Source organism: Hyperolius riggenbachi, unplaced genomic scaffold, assembly GCF_040937935.1.
Source record: "Hyperolius riggenbachi isolate aHypRig1 unplaced genomic scaffold, aHypRig1.pri scaffold_143, whole genome shotgun sequence".
Taxonomy (NCBI): Eukaryota; Metazoa; Chordata; class Amphibia; order Anura; family Hyperoliidae; genus Hyperolius; species Hyperolius riggenbachi.
The window spans coordinates 192,501-214,424 of NW_027152357.1; the positions used below are offsets into that span (position 1 = coordinate 192,501).

The window sequence follows — 21,924 nt, forward strand, 5'->3', positions numbered from 1 at the left end:
GATCTTCCGCTCGTTTTTGTCCTATTGTCCGCCCGCGGGGATCGAGCGCAGTATCGATCTGGCGGGGTATCGGACACGTCGGAAATTATCAATCGAGCCATCAGCGGCTCGATTGATAAGAAGCAACCCATCCGTGTATGCCCAGCATAAGTCACAGCATTAGACACTCACAGTCTGCTTAAACCAGTAGCACACAAATCATAAATGTTTCCAAGTTTTTATTGAACACGCCATTAGAGGCGCCTCTAGCCATTTAGTGACTCCAGGCGAGAAAACATGTGCCCCCCCCCCCAATGAAAATAATCGTAATGCGGCAGCGTTTCACCAATCGTAATGCGCAATGAACTTCACCAGAAAATTACCGTAATGCAGCATTGTTTCACCAGACAATAATCGTAATGCAGCAATGTTTCACCAGAAAATAATCGTAATGCAGCAATGTTTCACCAGAAAATAATCGTAATGCGGCAATGTTTCACCAGAAAATAATCGTAATGCGGCAATGTTTCACCAGAAAATAATCGTAATGCAGCAATGTTTCTCTAGAAAATAACCATAATGCAGCAATGTTTCACCAGAAAATAAATGTAATGCAGCAATGTTTCACCAGAAAATAATCGTAATGCGGCAATGTTTCACCAGAAAATAATCGTTATGCAGCAATGTTTCTCTAGAAAATAACCATAATGCAGCAGTGTTTCACCAGAAAATAATTGTAATGCAGCAATGTTTCACCAGAAAATAATCGTAATGCAGCAATGTTTCACCAGAAAATAATCGTAATGCAGCAATGTTTCACCAGAAAATAATCGTAATGCGGCAATGTTTCACCAGAAAATAATCGTAATGCGGCAATGTTTCACCAGAAAATAATCGTAATGCAGCAATGTTTCTCTAGAAAATAACCATAATGCAGCAATGTTTCACCAGAAAATAATTGTAATGCAGCAATGTTTCACCAGAAAATAATCGTAATGCAGCAATGTTTTACCAGAAAATAATCGTAATGCAGCAATGTTTCACCAGAAAATAATCGTAATGCAGCAATGTTTCACTAGAAAATAATCGTAATGCAGCAATGTTTCACTAGAAAATAATCGTAATGCGGCAATGTTTCACCAGACAATAATCGTAATGCAGCAATGTTTCTCTAGAAAATAATCGTAATGCAGTAATATTTCACCAGAAAATAATCGTAATGCAGCAATGTTTCACCAGAAAATAATCGTAATGCGGCAATGTTTCACCAGAAAATAATCGTAATGCAGCAATGTTTCACCAGAAAATAATCGTAATGCGGCAATGTTTCACCAGAAAATAATCATAATGCAGCAATGTTTCTCTATAAAATAATCGTAACGCGGCAATGTTTCACCAGACAATAATCGTAATGCAGCAATGTTTCTCTAGAAAATAATCGTAATGCAGCAATGTTTCTCTAGAAAATAATCGTAATGCAGCAATGTTTCACCAGAAAATAATCGTAATGCAGCAATGTTTCACCAAAAAATAATCGTAATGCGGCAATGTTTCACCAAAAAATAATCGTAATGCAGCAATGTTTCACCAGACAATAATCGTAATGCAGCAATGTTTTACCAGACAATAATCGAAATGCAGCAATGTTTCTCTAGAAAATAATCGTAATGCAGCAATGTTTCACCAGAAAATAATCATAATGTGGCAATGTTTCACCAGAAAATAATCGTAATGCAGCAATGTTTCACCAGAAAATAATCGTAATGCAGCAAAGTTTCACCAGAAAATAATCGTAATGCAGCAATGTTTCACCAGAAAATAATCGTAATGCAGCAATGTTTCACCAGAAAATAATCATAATGCGGCAATGTTTTACCGGAAAATAATCGTAATGCAGCAATGTTTCACCAGAAAATAATCGTAATGCGGCAATGTTTCACCAGAAAATAATCGTAATGCAGCAATGTTTCACCAGAAAATAATCGTAATGCGGCAATGTTTCACCAGAAAATAATCATAATGCAGCAATGTTTCTCTAGAAAATAATCGTAATGCGGCAATGTTTCACCAGACAATAATCGTAATGCAGCAATGTTTCACCAGAAAATAATCGTAATGCAGCAAAGTTTCACCAGAAAATAATCGTAATGCAGCAATGTTTCACCAGAAAATAATCGTAATGCAGCAATGTTTCACCAGAAAATAATCGTAATGCAGCAATGTTTCACCAGAAAATAATCATAATGCGGCAATGTTTTACCGGAAAATAATCGTAATGCAGCAATGTTTCACTAGAAAATAATCGTAATGCGGCAATGTTTCACCAGAAAATAATCGTAATGCAGCAATGTTTCACCAGAAAATAATCGTAATGCGGCAATGTTTCACCAGAAAATAATCATAATGCAGCAATGTTTCTCTAGAAAATAATCGTAATGCGGCAATGTTTCACCAGACAATAATCGTAATGCAGCAATGTTTCAACAGAAAATAATCATAATGCAGCAATGTTTCTCTAGAAAATAATTGTAATGCAGCAATGTTTCACCAGAAAATAATCGTAATGCAGCAATGTTTCACCAGAAAATAATCGTAATGCAGCAATGTTTCACTAGAAAATAATCGTAATGCGGCAATGTTTCACCAGACAATAATCGTAATGCAGCAATGTTTCTCTAGAAAATAATCGTAATGCGGAAATGTTTTACCAGAAAATAATCGTAATGCAGCAATGTTTCACCAGAAAATAATCGTAATGCAGCAATGTTTTACCAGAAAATAGTCGTAATGCAATGTTTCACAAAAAAATAATCGTAATGCGGGAAATGTTTCACCAAAAAATAATCGTAATGCGGCAATGTTTCACCAAAAAATAATCGTAATGCGGCAATGTTTCACCAGACAATAATCGTAATGCAGCAATGTTTTACCAGACAATAATCATAATGCAGCAATGTTTCACCAGAAAATAATCTTAATGCAGCAATGTTTAACCAGAAAATAATCGTAATGCAGCAATGTTTCACTAGAAAATAATCGTAATGCGGCAATGTTTCACCAGACAATAATCGTAATGCAGCAATGTTTCACCAGAAAATAATCGTAATGCAACAATGTTTCACCAGAGAAAAATCGTAATGCAGCAATGTTTCACCCGACAATCATCGTAATGCAGCAATGTTTCTCTAGAAAATAATCGTAATGCGGCAATGTTTTACCAGAAAATAATCGTAATGCAGCAATGTTTCACCAGAAAATAATCGTAATGCAGCAATGTTTTACCAGAAAATAATCGTAATGCGGCAATGTTTCACAAAAAAATAATCGTAATGCGGCAATGTCTCACCAAAAAATAATCGTAATGCGGCAATGTTTCACCAGACAATAATCGTAATGCAGCAATGTTTCTCTAGAAAATAATCGTAATGCAGCAATGTTTCACCAGAGAAAAATCGTAATGCAGCAATGTTTCACCAGAAAATAATCGTAATGCAGCAATGTTTCACCAGAAAATAATCGTAATGCGGCAATGTTTCACCAGAAAATAATCATAATGCAGCAATGTTTCTCTAGAAAATAATCGTAATGCGGCAATGTTTCACCAGACAATCGTAATGCAGCAATGTTTCACCAGAAAATAATCGTAATGCAGCAAAGTTTCACCAGAAAATAATCGTAATGCAGCAATGTTTCACCAGAAAATAATCATAATGCGGCAATGTTTTACCGGAAAATAATCGTAATGCAGCAATGTTTCACCAGAAAATAATCGTAATGCAGCAATGTTTCACCAGAAAATAATCATAATGCGGCAATGTTTTACCGGAAAATAATCGTAATGCAGCAATGTTTCACTAGAAAATAATCGTAATGCGGCAATGTTTCACCAGAAAATAATCGTAATGCAGCAATGTTTCACCAGAAAATAATCGTAATGCGGCAATGTTTCACCAGAAAATAATCATAATGCAGCAATGTTTCTCTAGAAAATAATCGTAATGCGGCAATGTTTCACCAGACAATAATCGTAATGCAGCAATGTTTCAACAGAAAATAATCATAATGCAGCAATGTTTCTCTAGAAAATAATTGTAATGCAGCAATGTTTCACCAGAAAATAATCGTAATGCAGCAATGTTTCACCAGAAAATAATCGTAATGCAGCAATGTTTCACTAGAAAATAATCGTAATGCGGCAATGTTTCACCAGACAATAATCGTAATGCAGCAATGTTTCTCTAGAAAATAATCGTAATGCGGAAATGTTTTACCAGAAAATAATCGTAATGCAGCAATGTTTCACCAGAAAATAATCGTAATGCAGCAATGTTTTACCAGAAAATAATCGTAATGCAATGTTTCACAAAAAAATAATCGTAATGCGGGAAATGTTTCACCAAAAAATAATCGTAATGCGGCAATGTTTCACCAAAAAATAATCGTAATGCGGCAATGTTTCACCAGACAATAATCGTAATGCAGCAATGTTTTACCAGACAATAATCATAATGCAGCAATGTTTCACCAGAAAATAATCTTAATGCAGCAATGTTTCACCAGACAATAATCGTAATGCAGCAATGTTTCACCAGAAAATAATCGTAATGCAACAATGTTTCACCAGAGAAAAATCGTAATGCAGCAATGTTTCACCCGACAATAATCGTAATGCAGCAATGTTTCTCTAGAAAATAATCGTAATGCGGCAATGTTTTACCAGAAAATAATCGTAATGCAGCAATGTTTCACCAGAAAATAATCGTAATGCGGCAATGTTTTACCAGAAAATAATCGTAATGCGGCAATGTTTCACAAAAAAATAATCGTAATGCGGCAATGTCTCACCAAAAAATAATCGTAATGCGGCAATGTTTCACCAGACAATAATCGTAATGCAGCAATGTTTCTCTAGAAAATAATCGTAATGCAGCAATGTTTCACCAGAGAAAAATCGTAATGCAGCAATGTTTCACCAGAAAATAATCGTAATGCAGCAATGTTTCACCAGAAAATAATAATCGTAATGCAGCAATGTTTCACCACACAATAATCGTAATGCAGCAATGTTTCACCAGAAAATAATCGTATTGCAGCAATGTTTCACCAGAAAATAATCGTAATGCAGCAATGTTTCACCAGAAAATAATCGTAATGCGGCAATGTTTCACCAGAAAATAATCATAATGCGGCAATGTTTTTCCAGAAAATAATCGTAATGCAGCAATGTTTCACCAGAAAATATTCATAATGCAGCAATGTTTCATCAGAAAATAATCGTAATGCAGCAATGTTTCACCAGAAAATAATCATAATGCGGCAATGTTTCACCAGAAAATAATCGTAATGCAGCAATGTTTCACCAGAAAATAATCGTAATGCAGCAATGTTTCACCAGAAAATAATCGTAATGCAGCAATGTTTCACCAGAAAATAATCGTAATGCAGCAATGTTTCACCAGAAAAAAATCGTAATGCAGCAATGTTTCACCAGAAAATAATCGTACTGCAGCAATGTTTCTCTAGAAAATAATCGTAATGCAGCAATGTTTCACCAGAAAATAATCGTAATGCAGCAATGTTTCACCAGAAAATAATCGTAATGCAGCAATGTTTCACCAGAAAATAATCGTAATGCAGCAATGTTTCACCAGAAAATAATCGTAATGCAACAATGTTTCACCAGAAAATAATCGTAATGCGGCAATGTTTCACCAGAAAATAATCGTAATGCGGCAATGTTTCTCTAGAAAATAATCGTAATGCAGCAATGTTTCACCAGACAATAATCGTAATGCAGCAATGTTTCTCTAGAAAATAATTGTAATGCAGCAATGTTTCACCAGAAAATAATCGTAATGCAGCAATGTTTCACTAGAAAATAATCGTAATGCGGCAATGTTTCACCAGAAAATAATCGTAATGCAGCAATGTTTCACCAGAGAAAAATCGTAATGCAGCAATGTTTCTCTAGAAAATAATCGTAATGCGGCATGGTTTCACCAGAAAATAATCTTAATGCAGCAATGTTTCCCCAGAGAAAAATCGTAATGCGGCAATGTTTCACCAGAAAATAATCGTAATGCAGCAATGTTTCACCAGAAAATAATCGTAATGCAGCAATGTTTCACCAGAAAATAATCGTAATGCAGCAATGTTTCACCAGAAAATAATCGTAATGCAGCAATGTTTAACTAGAAAATAATCGTAATGCGGCAATGTTTCACCAGACAATAATCGTAATGCAGCAATGTTTCTCTAGAAAATAATCGTAATGCAGCAATGTTTCACCAGAAAATAATCGTAATGCAGCAATGTTTCACCAGAAAATAATCGTAATGCGGCAATGTTTCACCAGAAAAAATTCGTAATGCAGCAATGTTTCACCAGAAAATAATCGTAATGCGGCAATGTTTCATCAGACAATAATCGTAATGCAGCAATGTTTCACCAGAAAAAAATCGTAATGCAGCAATGTTTCACCAGAAAATAATCGTACTGCAGCAATGTTTCTCTAGAAAATAATCGTAATGCAGCAATGTTTCACCAGAAAATAATCGTAATGCAGCAATGTTTCACCAGAAAATAATCGTAATGCAACAATGTTTCACCAGAAAATAATCGTAATGCGGCAATGTTTCACCAGAAAATAATCGTAATGCGGCAATGTTTCTCTAGAAAATAATCGTAATGCAGCAATGTTTCACCAGACAATAATCGTAATGCAGCAATGTTTCTCTAGAAAATAATCGCAATGCAGCAATGTTTCTCTAGAAAATAATCGTAATGCGGCAATGTTTCACCAGACAATAATCGTAATGCAGCAATGTTTCTCTAGAAAATAATTGTAATGCAGCAATGTTTCACCAGAAAATAATCGTAATGCAGCAATGTTTCACTAGAAAATAATCGTAATGCGGCAATGTTTCACCAGAAAATAATCATAATGCAGCAATGTTTCACCAGAAAATAATCGTAATGCGGCAATGTTTCACCAGAAAATAATCGTAATGCAGCAATGTTTCACCAGAGAAAAATCGTAATGCAGCAATGTTTCTCTAGAAAATAATCGTAATGCGGCATGGTTTCACCAGAAAATAATCTTAATGCAGCAATGTTTCCCCAGAGAAAAATCGTAATGCGGCAATGTTTCACCAGAAAATAATCGTAATGCAGCAATGTTTCACCAGAAAATAATCGTAATGCAGCAATGTTTCACCAGAAAATAATCGTAATGCAGCAATGTTTAACTAGAAAATAATCGTAATGCGGCAATGTTTCACCAGACAATAATCGTAATGCAGCAATGTTTCTCTAGAAAATAATCGTAATGCAGCAATGTTTCACCAGAAAATAATCGTAATGCAGCAATGTTTCACCAGAAAATAATCGTAATGCGGCAATGTTTCACCAGAAAAAATTCGTAATGCAGCAATGTTTCACCAGAAAATAATCGTAATGCGGCAATGTTTCATCAGACAATAATCGTAATGCAGCAATGTTTCTCTAGAAAATAATTGTAATGCAGCAATGTTTCACCAGAAAATAATCGTAATGCAGCAATGTTTCACTAGAAAATAATCGTAATGCGGCAATGTTTCACCAGACAATAATCGTAATGCAGCAATGTTTCTCTAGAAAATAATCGTAATGCGGCAATGTTTCACCAGAAAATAATCGTAATGCAGCAATGTTTCACAAAAAAATAATCGTAATGCGGCAATGTTTCACCAGAAAATAATCGTAATGCGGCAATGTTTCACCAGAAAATAATCATAATGCGGCAATGTTTTACCAGAAAATAATCGTAATGCAGCAATGTTTCACCAGAAAATATTCATAATGCAGCAATGTTTCATCAGAAAATAATCGTAATGCAGCAATGTTTCACCAGAAAATAATCATAATGCGGCAATGTTTCACCAGAAAATAATCGTAATGCAGCAATGTTTCACCAGAAAATAATCGTAATGCAGCAATGTTTCACCAGAAAATAATCGTAATGCAGCAATGTTTCACCAGAAAATAATCGTAATGCAGCAATGTTTCACCAGAAAAAAATCGTAATGCAGCAATGTTTCACCAGAAAATAATCGTACTGCAGCAATGTTTCTCTAGAAAATAATCGTAATGCAGCAATGTTTCACCAGAAAATAATCGTAATGCAGCAATGTTTCACCAGAAAATAATCGTAATGCAGCAATGTTTCACCAGAAAATAATCGTAATGCAACAATGTTTCACCAGAAAATAATCGTAATGCGGCAATGTTTCACCAGAAAATAATCGCAATGCGGCAATGTTTCTCTAGAAAATAATCGTAATGCAGCAATGTTTCACCAGACAATAATCGTAATGCAGCAATGTTTCTCTAGAAAATAATCGCAATGCAGCAATGTTTCTCTAGAAAATAATCGTAATGCGGCAATGTTTCACCAGACAATAATCGTAATGCAGCAATGTTTCTCTAGAAAATAATTGTAATGCAGCAATGTTTCACCAGAAAATAATCGTAATGCAGCAATGTTTCACTAGAAAATAATCGTAATGCGGCAATGTTTCACCAGAAAATAATCATAATGCAGCAATGTTTCACCAGAAAATAATCGTAATGCGGCAATGTTTCACCAGAAAATAATCGTAATGCAGCAATGTTTCACCAGAGAAAAATCGTAATGCAGCAATGTTTCTCTAGAAAATAATCGTAATGCGGCATGGTTTCACCAGAAAATAATCTTAATGCAGCAATGTTTCCCCAGAGAAAAATCGTAATGCGGCAATGTTTCACCAGAAAATAATCGTAATGCAGCAATGTTTCACCAGAAAATAATCGTAATGCAGCAATGTTTCACCAGAAAATAATCGTAATGCAGCAATGTTTAACTAGAAAATAATCGTAATGCGGCAATGTTTCACCAGACAATAATCGTAATGCAGCAATGTTTCTCTAGAAAATAATCGTAATGCAGCAATGTTTCACCAGAAAATAATCGTAATGCAGCAATGTTTCACCAGAAAATAATCGTAATGCGGCAATGTTTCACCAGAAAAAATTCGTAATGCAGCAATGTTTCACCAGAAAATAATCGTAATGCGGCAATGTTTCATCAGACAATAATCGTAATGCAGCAATGTTTCTCTAGAAAATAATTGTAATGCAGCAATGTTTCACCAGAAAATAATCGTAATGCAGCAATGTTTCACTAGAAAATAATCGTAATGCAGCAATGTTTCACCAGACAATAATCGTAATGCAGTAATGTTTCTCTAGAAAATAATCGTAATGCGGCAATGTTTCACCAGAAAATAATCGTAATGCAGCAATGTTTCACAAAAAAATAATCGTAATGCGGCAATGTTTCACCAAAAAATAATCGTAATGCGGGAATGTTTCACCAGACAATAATCGTAATGCAGCAATGCTTCTCTAGAAAATAATCGTAATGCAGCAATGTTTCACCAGAGAAAAATCATAATGCAGCAATGTTTCACCAGACAATAATCGTAATGCAGCAATGTTTCACCAGACAATAATCGTAATGCAGCAATGTTTCACCAGACAATAATCGTAATGCAGCAATGTTTCACCAGAAAATAATCGTAATGCAGCAATGTTTCACCAGAAAATAATCGTAATGCAGCAATGTTTCTCCAGAAAATAATCGTAATGCGGCAATGTTTCACCAGAAAATAATCATAATGCGGCAATGTTTTACCAGAAAATAATCGTAATGCAGCAATGTTTCACCAGAAAATAATCATAATGCAGCAATGTTTCACCAGAAAATAATCGTAATGCGGCAATTTTTCTCTAGAAAATAATCGTAATGCAGCAATGTTTCACCAGAAAATAATCGTAATGCAGCAATGTTTCACCAGAAAATAATCGTAATGCAGCAATGTTTCACCAGAAAATAATCATAATGCGGCAATGTTTCACCAGAAAATAATCGTAATGCAGCAATGTTTCACCAGAAAATAATCATAATGCAGCAATGTTTCACCAGAAAATAATCGTAATGCAGCAATGTTTCACCAGAAAAGAATCGTAATGCAGCAATGTTTCACCAGAGAAAAATCGTAATGCAGCAATGTTTCACCAGAAAATAATCGTAATGCGGCAATGTTTCTCTAGAAAATAATCGTAATGCAGCAATGTTTCACCAGAAAATAATCGTAATGCAGCAATGTTTCACCAGAAAACAATCATAATGCAGCAATGTTTCACCAGAGAAAAATCGTAATGCAGCAATGTTTCACCAGAAAATAATCATAATGCGGCAATGTTTCACCAGAAAATAATCGTAATGCAGCAATGTTTCACCAGAAAATAATCATAATGCAGCAATGTTTCACCAGAAAATAATCGTAATGCAGCAATGTTTCACCAGAAAAGAATCGTAATGCAGCAATGTTTCACCAGAGAAAAATCGTAATGCAGCAATGTTTCACCAGAAAATAATCGTAATGCGGCAATGTTTCTCTAGAAAATAATCGTAATGCAGCAATGTTTCACCAGAAAATAATCATAATGCAGCAATGTTTAACCAGAAACTAATCGTAATGCAGCAATGTTTCACCAGAAAATAATCATAATGCACCAATGTTTCACCAGAAAATAATCGTAATGCGGCAATGTTTCACCAGAAAATAATCGTAATGCAGCAATGTTTCACCAGAGAAAAATCGTAATGCAGCAATGTTTCTCTAGAAAATAATTGTAATGCGGCATGGTTTCACCAGAAAATAATCTTAATGCAGCAATGTTTCCCCAGAGAAAAATCGTAATGCGGCAATGTTTCACCAGAAAATAATCGTAATGCAGCAATGTTTCACCAGAGAAAAATCGTAATGCAGCAATGTTTCACCAGAAAATAATCGTAATGCAGCAATGTTTCACCAGAAAATAATCGTAATGCGGAAATGTGTTTCACCAGATTACACACGACATGAGGAGAGAGGTGCCAGCACTGGAGGAAGCCGGAGACTGACAGGATGGTCAGTGGCAACAGAGGACATAAGTTGGCACAGGGGGGCAGAGGAATGCATAGTGGGGTAGAGGGATGCACAGGGAAAAGGAGGCACAAAGGGGAGGGCAGAAGGAGGCACAAAGGGGTACAGAAGGAGGTACAGGGGGGCAGAGAGGGGCAGAGCTTGGTTTGAGGGTAGGGCTTAATACAGGGGCATGGTGCCCCCCAACACCAATGACAATCCAGGTAATGGCCTGGAATGCCTTTAATTAAAAATGGCCCAGAGTTTAAGGATATTGGCAACCTTTTTATAGCCTAGGCCATCTTTATGTAGAGCAACAAGTCCCACACGGCACACTACACCAGAGCCACAGACTCGGAGGACCACAGTTACAGGTTGGGAGTACAGTTGCTTCCTACCTTTTACCTGGGATTTTCGGTGGGATTGGATGGAGTCAGGGTGAGGTAGGCTGTAGATGTCCACGTGTCCACTGGAGAAGGCCACGGCCAGAAGCCCAAGTCTCGCCATCTGCGTGGTCTGCAGGAATATGGAGAGCTTCATGTTACAGAGACCCTACCACGCCCATCCACAAAACCACACCTACTCACTGTGGACTCACCTTCCTGGGGGTAGAGGGGAGCTCCCACCCTCCGCTGGGGCAGAACTTCATGTCCCAGACGCAGCCTTCATCCACGGCCAGGCCGTAACAGAAAGACGCAGCAGAATCACAGCTAGAGGAGACACAAGGGTGAGGACACGCTAGCTGTACGTATAACAGATAACCACGTCCTGCTGATGCCTCCTCTGTAGGACATCACATGACATCCCTGCCACATAAAGACCAGAGTGTGAGGAGCAGATGAGGCTGAAGCTTCTGCCACACGTGGAGCTCTCATTAGTCACAAGACCTTGTGTTTCATGGGCTACTCAATCATCTTTGCTAGAACATTTTCTACTGAATGGAGGTGTTCAGCCCGTGGCACCGCTGAGGTGGTGGGGATTCTCTGTATTGGTCACTGACCTGGTGTGGCCTGGAGGCAGTCAGCCCGTGGCAGTGCTGAGGTGGTAGGGGATTCTCTGTATTGGTCACTGACATGGTGTGGCCTGGAGGCAGTCAGCCCGTGGCACTGCTGTGGTGGCAGGGATTCTCTGTACTGGTCACTGACATGGCGTGGTCTGGAGGCAGTCAGCCCGTGGCAGTGCTAAGGTGGTAGGGGAGTCTCTGTACTAGTCACTGACATGGTGTGGCCTGGAGGCAGTCAGCCCGTGGCACTGCTGAGGTGGCAGAGAGTCTCTGTACTGGTCACTGACCTGGTGTGGCCTGGAGGCAGTCAGCCCGTGGCACTGCTGTGGTGGAAGGGATTCTCTGTACTAGTCACTGACATGGCGTGGCCTGGAGGCAGTCAGCCCGTGGCACTGTTGTGGTGGCAGGGATTCTCTGTACTGGTCACTGACATGGCGTGGCCTGGAGGCAGTCAGCCCGGGGCAGTGCTGAGGTGGCAGGGAGTCTCTGTACTAGTCACTGACATGGTGTGGCCTGGAGGCAGTCAGCTCGTGGCACTGCTGAGGTGGCAGAGAGTCTCTGTACTGGTCACTGACATGGTGTGGCCTGGAGGCAGTCAGCCCGTGGCACTGCTGTGGTGGAAGGGATTCTCTGTACTAGTCACTGACATGGCGTGGCCTGGAGGCAGTCAGCCCGTGGCACTGCTGTGGTGGAAGGGATTCTCTGTACTAGTCACTGACATGGCGTGGCCTGGAGGCAGTCAGCCCGTGGCACTGCTGTGGTGGCAGGGATTCTCTGTACTAGTCACTGACATGGCGTGGCCTGGAGGCAGTCAGCCCGTGGCACTGCTGTGGTGGCAGGGATTCTCTGTACTAGTCACTGACATGGCGTGGCCTGGAGGCAGTCAGCCCGTGGCACTGCTGTGGTGGCAGGGATTCTCTGTACTAGTCACTGACATGGCGTGGCCTGGAGGCAGTCAGCCCGTGGCACTGCTGTGGTGGCAGGGATTCTCTGTACTAGTCACTGACATGGCGTGGCCTGGAGGCAGTCAGCCCGTGGCAATGCTGTGGTGGCAGGGATTCTCTGTACTGGTCACTGACCTGGTGTGGCCTGGAGGCAGTCAGCCCGTGGCAGTGCTGAGGTGGTAGGGAGTCTCTGTACTGTTTACTGACCTGGTGTGGCCTGGAGGCAGTCAGCCCGTGGCACTGCTGTGGTGGCAGAGATTCTCTGTACTGGTCACTGACCTGGTGTGGCCTGGAGGCAGTCAGCCCGTGGCACTGCTGTGGTGGCAGGGATTCTCTGTACTGGTCACTGACCTAGTGTGGCCTGGAGGCAGTCAGCCGTGGCAGTGCTGAGGTGGCAGGGATTCTCTGTACTAGTCACTGACCTGGTGTGGCCTGGAGGCAGTCAGCCCGTGGCACTGCTGTGGTGGCAGGGATTCTCTGTACTGGTCACTGACATGGTGTGGCCTGGAGGCAGTCAGCCCGTGGCAGTGCTGAGGTGGTAGGGAGTCTCTGTACTGGTCACTGACCTGGTGTGGCCTGGAGGCAGTCAGCCCGTGGCACTGCTGTGGTGGAAGGGATTCTCTGTACTAGTCACTGACATGGCGTGGCCTGGAGGCAGTCAGCCCGTGGCACTGCTGTGGTGGCAGGGATTCTCTGTACTAGTCACTGACATGGCGTGGCCTGGAGGCAGTCAGCCCGTGGCACTGCTGTGGTGGCAGGGATCCTCTGTACTAGTCACTGACATGGCGTGGCCTGGAGGCAGTCAGCCCGTGGCACTGCTGTGGTGGCAGGGATTCTCTGTACTAGTCACTGACATGGCGTGGCCTGGAGGCAGTCAGCCCGTGGCACTGCTGTGGTGGCAGGGATTCTCTGTACTGGTCACTGACCTGGTGTGGCCTGGAGGCAGTCAGCCCGTGGCAGTGCTGAGGTGGTAGGGAGTCTCTGTACTGTTCACTGACCTGGTGTGGCCTGGAGGCAGTCAGCCCGTGGCACTGCTGTGGTGGCAGGGATTCTCTGTACTGGTCACTGACCTGGTGTGGCCTGGAGGCAGTCAGCCCGTGGCACTGCTGTGGTGGCAGGGATTCTCTGTACTGGTCACTGACCTGGTGTGGCCTGGAGGCAGTCAGCCCGTGGCACTGCTGTGGTGGAAGGGATTCTCTGTACTAGTCACTGACATGGTGTGGCCTGGAGGCAGTCAGCCCGTGGCAGAGCTGAGGTGGCAGGGATTCTCTGTACTAGTCACTGATCTGGTGTGGCCTGGAGGCAGTCAGCCGTGGCAGTGCTGAGGTGGCAGGGATTCTCTGTACTAGTCACTGACCTGGTGTGGCCTGGAGGCAGTCAGCCCGTGGCACTGCTGTGGTGGCAGGGATTCTCTGTACTAGTCACTGACATGGTGTGGCCTGGAGGCAGTCAGCCCGTGGCACTGATGTGGTGGCAGGGATTCTCTGTACTGGTCACTGACATGGTGTGGCCTGGAGGCAGTCAGCCCGTGGCACTGCTGTGGTGGCAGGGATTCTCTGTACTGGTCACTGACCTGGTGTGGCCTGGAGGCAGTCAACCCGTGGCACTGCTGTGGTGGCAGGGATTCTCTGTACTGGTCACTGACCTGGTGTGGCCTGGAGGCAGTCAGCCCGTGGCACTGCTGAGGTGGTAGGGATTCTCTGTACTGGTCACTGACCTGGTGTGGCCTGGAGGCAGTCAGCCCATGGCAGTGCTGAGGTGGTAGGGAGTCTCTGTACTGTTCACTGACCTGGTGTGGCCTTGAGGCAGTCAGCCCGTGGCACTGCTGTGGTGGCAGGGATTCTCTGTACTGGTCACTGACCTGGTGTGGCCTGGAGGCAGTCAGCCCGTGGCACTGCTGTGGTGGCAGGGATTCTCTGTACTGGTCACTGACCTGGTGTGGCCTGGAGGCAGTCAGCCCGTGGCACTGCTGTGGTGGAAGGGATTCTCTGTACTAGTCACTGACATGGTGTGGCCTGGAGGCAGTCAGCCCGTGGCAGTGCTGAGGTGGCAGGGATTCTCTGTACTAGTCACTGATCTGGTGTGGCCTGGAGGCAGTCAGCCGTGGCAGTGCTGAGGTGGCAGGGATTCTCTGTACTAGTCACTGACCTGGTGTGGCCTGGAGGCAGTCAGCCCGTGGCACTGCTGTGGTGGCAGGGATTCTCTGTACTAGTCACTGACATGGTGTGGCCTGGAGGCAGTCAGCCCGTGGCACTGATGTGGTGGCAGGGATTCTCTGTACTGGTCACTGACATGGTGTGGCCTGGAGGCAGTCAGCCCGTGGCACTGCTGTGGTGGCAGGGACTCTCTGTACTAGTCACTGACCTGGTGTGGCCTGGAGGCAGTCAGCCCGTGGCACTGCTGTGGTGGCAGGGATTCTCTGTACTGGTCACTGACCTGGTGTGGCCTGGAGGCAGTCAGCCCGTGGCACTGCTGTGGTGGCAGGGATTCTCTGTACTGGTCACTGACCTGGTGTGGCCTGGAGGCAGTCAGCCCGTGGCACTGCTGAGGTGGTAGGGATTCTCTGTACTGGTCACTGACCTGGTGTGGCCTGGAGGCAGTCAGCCCATGGCAGTGCTGAGGTGGTAGGGAGTCTCTGTACTGTTCACTGACCTGGTGTGGCCTGGAGGCAGTAAGCCCGTGGCACTGCTGTGGTGGCAGGGATTCTCTGTACTGGTCACTGACCTGGTGTGGCCTGGAGGCAGTCAGCCCGTGGCACTGCTGTGGTGGCAGGGATTCTCTGTACTGGTCACTGACCTGGTGTGGCCTGGAGGCAGTCAGCCCGTGGCACTGCTGTGGTGGCAGGGATTCTCTGTACTGGTCACTGACCTGGCGTGGCCTGGAGGCAGTCAGCTCGTGGCACTGCTGTGGTGGCAGGGATTCTCTGTACTGGTCACTGACCTGGCGTGGCCTGGAGGCAGTCAGCCCGTGGCACTGCTGTGGTGGCAAGGATTCTCTGTACTGGTCACTGACCTGGCGTGGCCTGGAGGCAGTCAGCCCGTGGCACTGCTGAGGTGGTAGGGATTCTCTGTACTGGTCACTGACCTGGTGTGGCCTGGAGGCAGTCAGCCCGTGGCAGTGCTGAGGTGGTAGGGAGTCTCTGTACTGGTCACTGACCTGGTGTGGCCTGGAGGCAGTCAGCCCGTGGCACTGCTGTGGTGGCAGGGATTCTCTGTACTGGTCACTGACCTGGTGTGGCCTGGAGGCAGTCAGCCCGTGGCATTGCTGTGGTGGCAGGGATTCTCTGTACTGGTCACTGGTGTGGCCTGGAGGCAGTCAGCCCGTGGTAGTGCTGAGGTGGTAGGGAGTCTCTGTACTGGTCACTGACCTGGTGTGGCCTGGAGGCAGTCAGCCCGTGGCACTGCTGTGGTGGTAGGGAGTCTCTGTACTGGTCACTGACCTGGTGTGGCCTGGAGGCAGTCAGCCCGTGGCACTGCTGTGGTGGCAGGGATTCTCTGTACTGGTCACTGACCTGGTGTGGCCTGGAGGCAGTCAGCCCGTGGCACTGCTGTGGTGGCAGGGATTCTCTGTACTGGTCACTGACCTGGTGTGGCCTGGAGGCAGTCAGCCCGTGGCACTGCTGTGGTGGCAGGGATTCTCTGTACTGGTCACTGACCTGGTGTGGCCTGGAGGCAGTCAGCCCGTGGCAGTGCTGAGGTGGTAGGGAGTCTCTGTACTGGTCACTGACCTGGTGTGGCCTGGAGGCAGTCAGACCGTGGCACTGCTGTGGTGGCAGGGATTCTCTGTACTGGTCACTGACCTGGTGTGGCCTGGAGGCAGTCAGCCCGTGGCACTGCTGTGGTGGCAGGGATTCTCTGTACTGGTCACTGATATGGCGTGGCCTGGAGGCAGTCAGCCCGTGGCAGTGCTGAGGTTGTAGGGGAGTCTCTGTACTAGTCACTGACATGGCGTGGCCTGGAGGCAGTCAGCCCGTGGCACTGCTGTGGTGGCAGGGATTCTCTGTACTAGTCACTGACATGGTGTGGCCTGGAGGCAGTCAGCCCGTGGCACTGCTGTGGTGGCAGGGATTCTCTGTACTGGTCACTGATATGGCGTGGCCTGGAGGCAGTCAGCCCGTGGCAGTGCTGAGGTGGTAGGGGAGTCTCTGTACTAGTCACTGACATGGCGTGGCCTAGAGGCAGTCAGCCCGTGGCACTGCTGTGGTGGCAGGGATTCTCTGCACTGGTCACTGACCTGGTGTGGCCTGGAGGCAGTCAGCCCGTGGCACTGCTGTGGTGGCAGGGATTCTCTGTACTGGTCACTGACCTGGTGTGGCCTGGAGGCAGTCAGCTCGTGGCAGTGCTGAGGTGGTAGGGATTCTCTGTACTGGTCACTGACCTGGTGTGGCCTGGAGGCAGTCAGACCGTGGCACTGCTGTGGTGGCAGGGATTCTCTGTACTGGTCACTGACCTGGTGTGGCCTGGAGGCAGTCAGCCCGTGGCACTGCTGTGGTGGCAGGGATTCTCTGTACTGGTCACTGATATGGCGTGGCCTGGAGGCAGTCAGCCCGTGGCAGTGCTGAGGTTGTAGGGGAGTCTCTGTACTAGTCACTGACATGGCGTGGCCTGGAGGCAGTCAGCCCGTGGCACTGCTGTGGTGGCAGGGATTCTCTGTACTAGTCACTGACATGGTGTGGCCTGGAGGCAGTCAGCCCGTGGCACTGCTGTGGTGGCAGGGATTCTCTGTACTGGTCAATGACCTGGCGTGGCCTGGAGGCAGTCAGCCCGTGGCAGTGCTGTGGTGGCAGGGATTCTCTGTACTGGTCACTGACCTGGTGTGGCCTGGAGGCAGTCAGCTCGTGGCACTGCTGTGGTGGCAGGGATTCTCTGTACTGGTCACTGACCTGGTGTGGCCTGGAGGCAGTCAGCCCGTGGCACTGCTGTGGTGGCAGGGATTCTCTGTACTGGTCACTGATATGGCGTGGCCTGGAGGCAGTCAGCCCGTGGCAGTGCTGAGGTGGTAGGGGAGTCTCTGTACTAGTCACTGACATGGCGTGGCCTAGAGGCAGTCAGCCCGTGGCACTGCTGTGGTGGCAGGGAGTCTCTGTACTGGTCACTGACCTGATGTGGCCTGGAGGCAGTCAGACCGTGGCACTGCTGTGGTGGCAGGGATTCTCTGTACTGGTCACTGACCTGGTGTGGCCTGGAGGCAGTCAGCCCGTGGCACTGCTGTGGTGGCAGGGATTCTCTGTACTGGTCACTGATATGGCGTGGCCTGGAGGCAGTCAGCCCGTGGCAGTGCTGAGGTTGTAGGGGAGTCTCTGTACTAGTCACTGACATGGCGTGGCCTAGAGGCAGTCAGCCCGTGGCACTGCTGTGGTGGCAGGGATTCTCTGTACTGGTCACTGACCTGGTGTGGCCTGGAGGCAGTCAGCCCGTGGCACTGCTGTGGTGGCAGGGATTCTCTGTACTGGTCACTGACCTGGTGTGGCCTGGAGGCAGTCAGCTCGTGGCAGTGCTGAGGTGGTAGGGATTCTCTGTACTGGTCACTGACCTGGTGTGGCCTGGAGGCAGTCAGCTCGTGGCAGTGCTGAGGTGGTAGGGATTCTCTGCACTGGTCACTGACATCGCGTGGCCTGGAGGCAGTCAGCCCATGGCACTGCTGTGGTGGCAGGGATTCTCTGTACTAGTCACTGACATGGTGTGGCCTGGAGGCAGTCAGCCCGTGGCAGTGCTGAGGTGGCAGGGATTCTCTGTACTGGTCACTGACCTGGCGTGGCCTGGAGGCAGTCAGCCCGTGGCAGTGCTGAGGTGGCAGGGATTCTCTGTACTAGTCACTGACATGGTGTGGCCTGGAGGCAGTCAGCCCGTGGCACTGCTGTGGTGGCAGGGATTCTCTGTACTGGTCACTGACCTGGCGTGGCCTGGAGGCAGTCAGCCCGTGGCACTGCTGTGGTGGCAGGGATTCTCTGCACTGGTCACTGACCTGGTGTGGCCTGGAGGCAGTCAGCCCGTGGCACTGCTGTGGTGGCAGGGATTCTCTGTACTGGTCACTGACATGGCGTGGTCTGGAGGCAGTCAGCCCGTGGCACTGCTGTGGTGGCAGGGATTCTCTGTACTAGTCACTGACATGGTGTGGCCTGGAGGCAGTCAGCCCGTGGCACTGCTGTGGTGGCAGGGATTCTCTGTACTGGTCACTGACCTGGTGTGGCCTGGAGGCAGTCAGCCCGTGGCACTGCTGTGGTGGCAGGGGAGTCTCTGTACTAGTCACTGACATGGCGTGGCCTAGAGGCAGTCAGCCCGTGGCACTGCTGTGGTGGCAGGGATTCTCTGTACTGGTCACTGACCTGGTGTGGCCTGGAGGCAGTCAGCCCGTGGCACTGCTGTGGTGGCAGGGATTCTCTGTACTGGTCACTGACCTGGTGTGGCCTGGAGGCAGTCAGCCGTGGCAGTGCTGAGGTGGTAGGGATTCTCTGTACTAGTCACTGACATGGCGTGGCCTGGAGGCTGTCAGCCCGTGGCACTGCTGTGGTGGCAGGGATTCTCTGTACTGGTCACTGATATGGCGTGGCCTGGAGGCAGTCAGCCCGTGGCAGTGCTGAGGTGGTAGGGGAGTCTCTGTACTAGTCACTGACATGGCGTGGCCTAGAGGCAGTCAGCCCGTGGCACTGCTGTGGTGGCAGGGATTCTCTGTACTGGTCACTGACCTGGTGTGGCCTGGAGGCAGTCAGCTCGTGGCAGTGCTGAGGTGGTAGGGATTCTCTGTACTGGTCACTGACCTGGTGTGGCCTGGAGGCAGTCAGCTCGTGGCAGTGCTGAGGTGGTAGGGATTCTCTGCACTGGTCACTGACATGGCGTGGCCTGGAGGCAGTCAGCCCATGGCACTGCTGTGATGGCAGGGATTCTCTGTACTGGTCACTGACATGGCGTGGTCTGGAGGCAGTCAGCCCGTGGCACTGCTGTGGTGGCAGGGATTCTCTGTACTAGTCACTGACATGGTGTGGCCTGGAGGCAGTCAGCCCGTGGCACTGCTGTGGTGGCAGGGATTCTCTGTACTGGTCACTGACCTGGTGTGGCCTGGAGGCAGTCAGCCCGTGGCACTGCTGTGGTGGCAGGGATTCTCTGTACTGGTCACTGACATGGCGTGGTCTGGAGGCAGTCAGCCCGTGGCACTGCTGTGGTGGCAGGGATTCTCTGTACTAGTCACTGACATGGTGTGGCCTGGAGGCAGTCAGCCCGTGGCACTTCTGTGGTGGCAGGGATTCTCTGTACTGGTCACTGACCTGGTGTGGTCTGGAGGCAGTCAGCCCGTGGCACTGCTGTGGTGGCAGGGATTCTCTGTACTAGTCACTGACCTGGTGTGGCCTGGAGGCAGTCAGCCCGTGGCACTGCTGTGGTGGCAGGGATTCTCTGTACTGGTCACTGACCTGGCGTGGCCTGGAGGCAGTCAGCCCGTGGCACTGCTGTGGTGGCAGGGATTCTCTGCACTGGTCACTGACCTGGTGTGGCCTGGAGGCAGTCAGCCCGTGGCACTGCTGTGGTGGCAGGGATTCTCTGTACTGGTCACTGACATGGCGTGGTCTGGAGGCAGTCAGCCCGTGGCACTGCTGTGGTGGCAGGGATTCTCTGTACTAGTCACTGACATGGTGTGGCCTGGAGGCAGTCAGCCCGTGGCACTGCTGTGGTGGCAGGGATTCTCTGTACTGGTCACTGACCTGGTGTGGCCTGGAGGCAGTCAGCCCGTGGCACTGCTGTGGTGGCAGGGGAGTCTCTGTACTAGTCACTGACATGGCGTGGCCTAGAGGCAGTCAGCCCGTGGCACTGCTGTGGTGGCAGGGATTCTCTGTACTGGTCACTGACCTGGTGTGGCCTGGAGGCAGTCAGCCCGTGGCACTGCTGTGGTGGCAGGGATTCTCTGTACTGGTCACTGACCTGGTGTGGCCTGGAGGCAGTCAGCCGTGGCAGTGCTGAGGTGGTAGGGATTCTCTGTACTAGTCACTGACATGGCGTGGCCTGGAGGCTGTCAGCCCGTGGCACTGCTGTGGTGGCAGGGATTCTATGTACTGGTCACTGATATGGCGTGGCCTGGAGGAAGTCAGCCCGTGGCAGTGCTGAGGTGGTAGGGGAGTCTCTGTACTAGTCACTGACATGGCGTGGCCTAGAGGCAGTCAGCCCGTGGCACTGCTGTGGTGGCAGGGATTCTCTGTACTGGTCACTGACCTGGTGTGGCCTGGAGGCAGTCAGCTCGTGGCAGTGCTGAGGTGGTAGGGATTCTCTGTACTGGTCACTGACCTGGTGTGGCCTGGAGGCAGTCAGCTCGTGGCAGTGCTGAGGTGGTAGGGATTCTCTGCACTGGTCACTGACATGGCGTGGCCTGGAGGCAGTCAGCCCGTGGCACTGCTGAGGTGGTAGGGGAGTCTCTGTACTAGTCACTGACATGGTGTGGCCTGGAGGCAGTCAGCCCGTGGCACTGCTGAGGTGGCAGGGATTCTCTGTACTGGTCACTGACCTGGTGTGGCCTGGAGGCAGTCAGCCCGTGGCACTGCTGTGGTGGCAGGGATTCTCTGTACTAGTCACTGACATGGCGTGGCCTGGAGGCAGTCAGCCCGTGGCACTGCTGTGGTGGCAGGGATTTTCTGTACTAGTCACTGACATGGTGTGGCCTGGAGGCAGTCAGCCCGTGGCACTGCTGTGGTGGCAGGGATTCTCTGTACTGGTCACTGACCTGGTGTGGTCTGGAGGCAGTCAGCCCGTGGCACTGCTGTGGTGGCAGGGATTCTCTGTATTAGTCACTGACATGGTGTGGCCTGGAGGCAGTCAGCCCGTGGCACTGCTGTGGTGGCAGGGATTCTCTGTACTGGTCACTAACCTGGTGTGGCCTGGAGGCAGTCAGCCCGTGGCACTGCTGTGGTGGCAGGTATTCTCTGTACTGGTCACTGACATGGCGTGGTCTGGAGGCAGTCAGCCCGTGGCACTGCTGTGGTGGCAGGGATTCTCTGTACTAGTCACTGACATGGTGTGGCCTGGAGGCA

At 47.7% G+C, this 21,924-nt stretch overlaps 1 protein-coding gene across 1 annotated transcript in view; it reads right to left on the reverse strand.

Annotated features, from left to right (window-relative positions):
* Window positions 1-21,924, reverse strand: part of LOC137543659 (general transcription factor 3C polypeptide 2-like) — a 150,838-nt gene that overhangs the window by 102,670 nt on the left and 26,244 nt on the right. Inside the window, exons 4-5 of the mRNA XM_068264785.1 lie at window positions 11,566-11,677; window positions 11,366-11,483 (exon numbers count right to left, since the gene is read on the reverse strand). Coding sequence (XP_068120886.1) covers window positions 11,366-11,483; window positions 11,566-11,677 — 230 coding nt within the window. The remainder of the gene's footprint in view (window positions 1-11,365; window positions 11,484-11,565; window positions 11,678-21,924) is intronic.